This window comes from Rhinatrema bivittatum, chromosome 19 (genome assembly GCF_901001135.1).
Source record: "Rhinatrema bivittatum chromosome 19, aRhiBiv1.1, whole genome shotgun sequence".
NCBI classification, from domain to species: Eukaryota; Metazoa; Chordata; class Amphibia; order Gymnophiona; family Rhinatrematidae; genus Rhinatrema; species Rhinatrema bivittatum.
The window spans coordinates 43430399-43437699 of record NC_042633.1 but is presented as its reverse complement, the minus strand read 5'-3'; the positions used below and the strand labels follow the sequence as shown (position 1 = coordinate 43437699).

Here is a 7301-nt window from a genome sequence, read left to right as displayed (position 1 = left end):
TCTCCCTATGTATGATTGTGTGTGTGTGTCTATGCCTTTATATGTGTGTCTCTATCCCCCTTGTATGAGAGTGTGTGTCTCTAGCTCTCTTTAACCCTGAGTGTGTGTATGTGTCTCTGGCTCTCTCTCCTTGTGTGTGTGTGTGTGTGACTCGTGACTTCATTCTATTACTGAAGTTTCATATTTGCTCTCCATTCTGTTTTTATTGGTACAGCTCATTTCACACCATCACGCACAAGTGAAGATAGATCATGCAGTGACTTTTGAAGAAAATGTGTCTCTTTTAACGGCAGGAAACCAGGGCATAGGATACAGAAACGTAGGCCACTGCTTATCTGCCCTCCCTACCTGGCCCATGTACAGTGAGCCACCTCCTGTGCAGCCCCCAGACCAGGGTCATGGCAGGTTCTGCTCGGGGGGGGGGGGGGGCCAGCCAGGGCTCTGCCTTCCCCACCGGCACCACTAGATGGCACCGCTTGCCGGCTACGCCCATGGCATGCCAGGCTGCAGGGCTGGACCGGCACCGGCACCAGCGCCTTGCCTGTGGGCTCCAGCCTTCCCTGGACCCGGGCTCAGCATCTCTCTGAATCTTAGGCCCGTTTCTGCGGGGCATGGGCTCAGTCTATCTCCTCCTCGGGCAACCCTGCCCCCTCCCCCCGTGCTGCAGCAGGGCTGTGCCTCCCTCTGCCTGGCTTTCTCTCTCTCTCTCTCCTCCTCCAGCTTGCATGGGGCGGCGGCGGTGCCGTGAAACCCAGCTGGGGCCCGATTGCGCATTTCCCGCAGGCCATCTGGTATGTGAGGCAACGGGGAGGCCCCCGCTCCTCCCCGCCAGCTGGCCGGGTGCCACAGTAAATCTGTGCTAAATATACTTCAGCCTCTGAGCAACATTCCTGGCCCTGCACTCACTTCCGGCCGGGGAACTCCCTTCCCCCCCCCGGCAGGGCCACAAGGCCGGCGGCTCCCGCTGCCCGGGTGGCTCTGGGAGAAGCATCAGGGGGGTCAGGGCCCCTCTTCTGCCCCAGTTCAGGGGCTGAAAGAGGAGGAGGAGGAAGGCCCGAGTCCCCGCTGCCTCCCTGGCCTGGCAGACACGGGGTGGAACTTGCTAAGCCAGCTCGTCAGGCCCAGGAATGTGGCAGGTCCAAGCCCAGGGTGGGGCCAGCCTCGGCCACAGAGCCCGGAGAGGCACAGGAGAAAGGAGCAGGGATCCCCGCCCTGGAGCCTGGGGGGGGGGCCTGGAGGGTGCAGGCCTGCAGTGGCTGAAGCTGGGGGAGAGCTTTCCGAGTCCCTCCAGGGCAGGAGGCCCCCCCCCCCCCCCCCGCAGGCACAGCACAGGGCAGGGAAGGCTGGACTGGATGGGCCTTACCCTCCTTCCCTGGGGGACTGGGGGACACTTTCTCTCTGTCAGCGGAGGTAAAAGCTCCAACCTCTTCCTTCCTGAAGCCCATCTGGCCCTGCCTCCCCAGCCTGGAAGGGTTGCTGAGAGGGAGGGGGGGGGGGGGGGTGTCTGCTTCCAGCTGGAGGTTAAGGGTCAGGTCGCCAGAAGCCATATTATTGCCCTGCCAGGATGTTTGACCATTGGGGTTTCCTCCCGAAAACCACAGAGCCCCCCCCCCCCCCCCCCCCCTGGTCTCTTCTGCCATTCATCCCATCGCAGAATGGTAAAGGGAACTTAAGCTTCAGGCTTGGCCTAAGATCCCGGGAGCCTTTTTCCCGAAATGTCCGTATCAGCTCCCGTCCTGACCCAATGCCTCACAACAACGTGGAGGTCGGGCTGGAAGAGAGAGAGGGGCCCCCACAGGCAGCCCAGCACAGTTAGAAAGCTCCCCCATGCCTCACCCCCCCCCCCCCCAGCAGATCTCTCTCCCCCCTTTATCCCCGGCTGACCCCTTCACCCTCTTCTCATACATCTCGACCCAACTGTTCCTGCTTTCAGTTGAACTCAGTCCAAAATCCCCCCCCCCCACGAAGGCTGCGGGAACAGGCACCAGCGAGCCGCGCTGCACCGTCAGAGCAGGCTGCTCCGCAACACCACTGTGCCTGCTGGGGGCACTGCCCTCTCCCCCCCCCCCACACACAGGCGGTAACAGCCCAGCAAAGACCCGAGCTCATCCCTTCAGATAGCGTCGTTCAAAACATTGATTAGTACCGGTCCCCGGACCATCCTTGCTGGAATGCAACCACAACAGTGGGCGTGCATGCGCTGCGTACACCCAGGAGCAGTCCACCAGCATCGTAGGTGTACACCGAGGTACGATTTGTCCATGGGTATTCTTTTGTACCGACGTGTACACAGAGGAGCAGTCTTGCACGAGTACACGGAGGAGTTCTGGCCATGGCTCTCGTCTGTGTGGCGTGTGTGTACACTTAGGCACTCTGTGTGTGTGCGTGTGTGTACACACCGAGGCTCTCTGTCCATGGATATCACATGAGGGCATATAAGCCAAGTGCTGACCATATGAATTCTGCAGGTGTGCATTCACTGAGGCGCTCTCTGTCCATGGGTATCTTGTGTGTACTCTGAGGCGCTCTCTGTCCATGGTTATATCGTGTGTGTGTGTGTATGCCCAGTGCTGACCATATGAATTGTGTGTGTGTGTGCACTGTGGCACTTTGTGTCTGCAGCTGCACTAAGGAGGATGTGTGCAGGGAAGAGGTGGCGTGGGGAAGGAAAGGGCAGGCAGTCAGAGTTTGGTTGCCTTGATAATTCTGGGACTTTGACCCTGCCCTAACAGAACTCCGGCTGCAGCACTTCCTGACGCAGTCACAAGCTGTTGTCGTCCTCGTCCCCTTCCTGTGGGTGTGTGCAGACAGGAAGGAGGGACGCGGACCAACTGGCTCCAGCTGCTCTGGCCAAGCTGCGAGGAAAGCCACGGAGCCTGATCTGCAACTCAAATGAGCAACTGCTTCAGGGGAGCTCACGCCCTCCCCTGGACCCTCCGCAGAGCCTGCCACCTCTCTCCCCGGCTATCGCCCCCGCCCCCTCCCGAAACCTGAAAAAAAAAAAGGGAGGGGGGGAGGGAGATAGTAATTATTCCCAGGCAGCAGCAGGGTCAGTGGCAGGGCAGATTGGATTGCAGGCAGCAGTCAAGACAGGAAGGGCAGGGGCCTGGCAGGAAGCGGCTGCTGGACAGGTTTTTCTGCTTTTGAAATCCACTGCTCCGCCCCCGCCAGCAGGGCACAGCCTTTCCCTGCAGTACGGGGGCCTCCAAACCCCAGCAGGGCCTCAGCGCCTTAGGCTCTGCAATCAGTCATTAAAGGCGTGGGCGGCCGAAGCCTCTTCCTGCTGCAGCTTCCTGGCCCCGTGAGTCAGCAGGCGTGGGAGCAGCTGCAGGCGGCCACGTACCTCCCTCCCCCCCACCCAACCAAAACAGACACAGATGAGCAATTCAAGGTAAAATGCAAAAGGCTCTTGGGTTTTATTGCATAAAAGTATCAAATTACAAGGAACAAGAGTCCCTGTTAGATCTAGCACCAAACACATCGTGAATCATCCTAGTTGCATAGTAACATACTGGTCAGCAGAAAATAGCTAACTGGCCCACGCAGTCTGCCCAGTTATTCCTGCCCACGGCAGGCACCTAGACCAGCTACGGAAGCCAGCCGGTCCCCATTACAGGGCAGAACTGCTTCATGTCCATCCCACCTCTCGTTACATTATAGAATAAACCACTCTTTCCCACCGTGCTACTCCAGCAGACGCACAAGGCATCCATCTTAAGGGACGCTCCTGCTGGAGCTTACAATGCGCAGGATCTTCATCCACAGGGCCCCTCCACCCAGTCTGTTATCAGGAACAATGTCCATCTGCTGGTCTGCATAGTACACACAGTGTCCATCTGCATGGGGCCACACCACCCAGTTCGAATAGTACATATAGTATCCATCTGCTGGGGGTGGGGGCTAGTGCATGCAGCATACATCCGCCTGCTCTGTACAATTGTCCATCTGTGGGGTCCCTCTTGCTGTTCTGTATAGAATGCACGACGTCCATCTGCAGGGACGCCCTGCTGGTCCTACAGTGCGCACAGTGTTCATCCACGGGAGCCCATCCTGCCAGTCTCTATACTGCATAAAGCGACCCCATCTGCATGAAATCTTGGCCTGTCCAAGGTCCAGATCATGTTAATCTGTGAGACCCCCTCCTATCGGTCTCTGCTGGGTCCCTCTTGCCAGTCTCTATAATGCAGGGTCCATCCGCAGGGGCCACTCCTGCTGGTCTCTTTAATGCAGGGTCCATCCGCAGGGGGCCACTCCTGCTGGTCTCTTTAATGCAGTGTCCAAACGCAGGGGCCACTCCTGCTGGTCTCTTTAATGCAGTGTCCAAACGCAGGGGCCACGCCTGCTGGTCTCTTTAATGCAGTGTCCAAACGCAGGGGCCACGCCTGCCGGTCTATGTAGAGCCCACAACGCCATCCGTGGGCGCCCCCTACGGGGCCCTATGGTGCAGTGTCCATCCGCGGAGGCCGCTGCTGCGGGTCTCTATAGTGCACGCAGGGACCTTCTGCATATGTTCTTCAACGGCCCAGATCGTGCCCATTCACGGGGCTCCTCTTGCCGCTCACGTGTACCGACCGCCAATTGGTGCCTCTCACGGGAGATCAGCGCCCGCTCCGGGGTTCTATTGTCCGCTCAGAAAGCCACGGCGGTGGGCAGCAGTGGGGGCAGCCCTCCCCGAGGCGGAAGGCAGCGGGTCCGGCTCTGAAGCACCCGGGCTAGGCTGGGGAAGGGCCCATCCTGGGGCTGGGCTTCGGCGCCCGCCTGGCTCTCCCCTAGCCGCGCCCGCTTGCTGGGCACCAGCTCGTTGCCGCCGGCTCCCAGGCTGCAGCCGCGGCGCTTACGGCTGGGGCGGGCCGGCTCCGTGGGCGGGCTGCCGGCCGCCAGGTAGAGATCGCGGGCGCTGCGCATGACCTGCGAGAGCTGCAGGCTGCGGTGCAGGCGGAGACCGCCGCGCTGCACCCGCCACTGGTAGAGCTTGCAGACGGAGAGGGTCATGATGCGCTGCGCCTCCTCCTGCTGCTGCTCCCGCTGACGTTCCATCCTGCGCTCGCGCCGCACACTAAGGGCAGGCACGCGCCGACACCGCCTCTTAAAGGAGGCTCGGGCTCCGCCCGCCGTGCGCGCCCCCCTTCGCCAGACGTCACATCCGGGAGCGCCGCGCGAGGTGAGAAACGGACTCTGAAGCCCTCATTCCCCTCACCCCTCCGTCGGACCTGCACTCGCTTTCCCGCCAGCTTCTCCCGCATACCCCGCCGGACCTCGGCGTCACCCACGTTCTTCTGAGTGTTCCGTAGGTCTTGGCCACACCCACTCCGACGTCAGACTCATCTTGCCGCGCGCGTCCGCGTTGCCGCCGTTTTCCTGCTTTGCTAAAGTTACCATGACGTCAGGGGGTGGAACCATACGCTTCATCGCACCACCCAATACTGCATTACCGCCGCTTCCTGTTTCCATATAAGGTAAGGGCTGAAGTTTCCAGTTACGTCACGGGGTGTTTCCGGGACAGAGACGGCGGCGAGATAGATCCGGCGCGCGGAGGGATATCCACACACACCCACACAAATAATCCCTGCCATGTATTTACTGTCTTCAGCTATAGGGTTCCAATCCCTGCTCTGTATTTACTGACTTCAGCCTTGAGGTCCAGATCCCAGCTCTGTGTTTACTGACTCCTGCTATAGGGTTCCAATCCCTGCTCTGTATTTACTGACTCCAGCTATAGGGTTTCAATCCTTGCTCTGTGTTTACTGACTCCAGCTATAGGGTTTCAATCCTTGCTCTGGGTTTACTGACTCCAGCCTTGGGGGGGTCCAGATCCCTGCTCTGTATTTACTGACTCCAGCCTTGGGGGGGTCCAGATCCCTGCTCTGTATTTACTGACTCCTGTTACAGGGTTCCAATCCCTGTTCTGTATTTACGACTCCTGCTATAGGGTTCCAATCCCTGCTCTGTATTTACTGACTCCAGCCTTGGGGTCCGGATCCCAGCTCTGTATTTACTGACTCCTGTTATAGGGTTCCAATCCCTGCTCTGTATTTACTGACTCCAGCCTTGGGGTCCGGATCCCAGCTCTGTATTTACTGACTCCTGCTATAGGGTTCCAATCCCTGCTCTGTATTTACTGACTCCAGCCTTGGGTCCGGATCCCAGCTCTGTATTTACTGACTCCTGTTATAGGGTTCCAATCCCTGCTCTGTATTTACTGACTCCAGCCTTGGGGTCCGGATCCCAGCTCTGTATTTACTGACTCCTGTTATAGGGTTCCAATCCCTGCTCTGTATTTACTGACTCCAGCCTTGGGGTCCGGATCCCAGCTCTGTATTTACTGACTCCTGTTATAGGGTTCCAATCCCTGCTCTGTATTTACTGACTCCAGCCTTGGGGTCCGGATCCCAGCTCTGTATTTACTGACTCCTGTTATAGGGTTCCAATCCCTGCTCTGTATTTACTGACTCCAGCCTTGGGGTCCGGATCCCAGCTCTGTATTTACTGACTCCTGTTATAGGGTTCCAATCCCTGCTCTGTATTTACTGACTCCAGCCTTGGAGTCTGGATCCCAGCTCTGTATTTACGGTCCGAGAGAGGAGAAGGCGGCACCTACCGGGTTCCGGAAGCCCTCGGTGCCCGGCCCGAGCTTTCCCTCCTCCTTCGCCCCGCCCACTGCACGGCGCGCTCATTGGTGGGCGGGGTTCCGAGTGCCCCTCACCACCTGAGAGCCGAGGGTGGAAGTCGCGAGGCCGCGCTCTGCGGGAGGAAGAAATCGCCCCGGGCCCGCACTGCATGCTAGGACTCGCGCGGGCCCAAACTACAAGACCCAGCATGCAATGCTTGGTGAGGGCTTGGCGCAGTTCCGCATCTATTTTTTTTGGGGGGGGGGGGGGGGATCAGGTTGCTTTTACCCCCGTTTTTCTCTACCTAAGGGAAACCCGACCAGGCTGGCCCGGCACGGCTTCTGCCTCGTTGCTTTCCGAGAGGTGCAATTCCGATTGCCCAACGAAAAGTAGAACTACAGCTCCCAGCGTGCACGGGGGAAAAAGCAGAACCGGATCAGCCTCTCGGGCTTGACAGGGGAGCCACTTCTGGAGGCGCAACCAGAGGGAAAGCCAGGCTGGTCCTGAGCGAGAGGCAACCCCTGTAAATTCCGCAAGGTGGTGGCTTTCTTCCCGAAAATAACTGCTCAGACTGGCTGGTCCCCTTCAGCTTTTCTGTCGCCATCCATGGTGCTGTCTGGTGTAGAGGTGGGGAAGGAGGAAATCTTCTTTTCTATCTCTGAGCTGCTCTCCATTGCACATCCTTTCTTCCCT

The 7301-nt window shown here is 58.8% G+C and overlaps 1 protein-coding gene across 1 annotated transcript; it reads right to left on the bottom strand.

The window, feature by feature from the left end:
• Positions 1-3385: 3385 nt before the first annotated feature.
• Positions 3386-5439, bottom strand: IER2 (immediate early response 2). The gene has a single exon (XM_029585148.1). It carries the CDS (start codon positions 5035-5037, stop codon positions 4630-4632), a length of 408 nt encoding a protein of 135 aa, XP_029441008.1. The 5' UTR covers positions 5038-5439; the 3' UTR covers positions 3386-4629.
• Between the last annotated feature and the right edge of the window lie 1862 nt (positions 5440-7301).

Bases quoted from the DNA above. Each gene is read 5' to 3' on its own strand.
- IER2 (XM_029585148.1), bottom strand. From the start codon at position 5,037: ATGGAACGTCAGCGGGAGCAGCAGCAGGAGGAGGCGCAGCGCATCATG.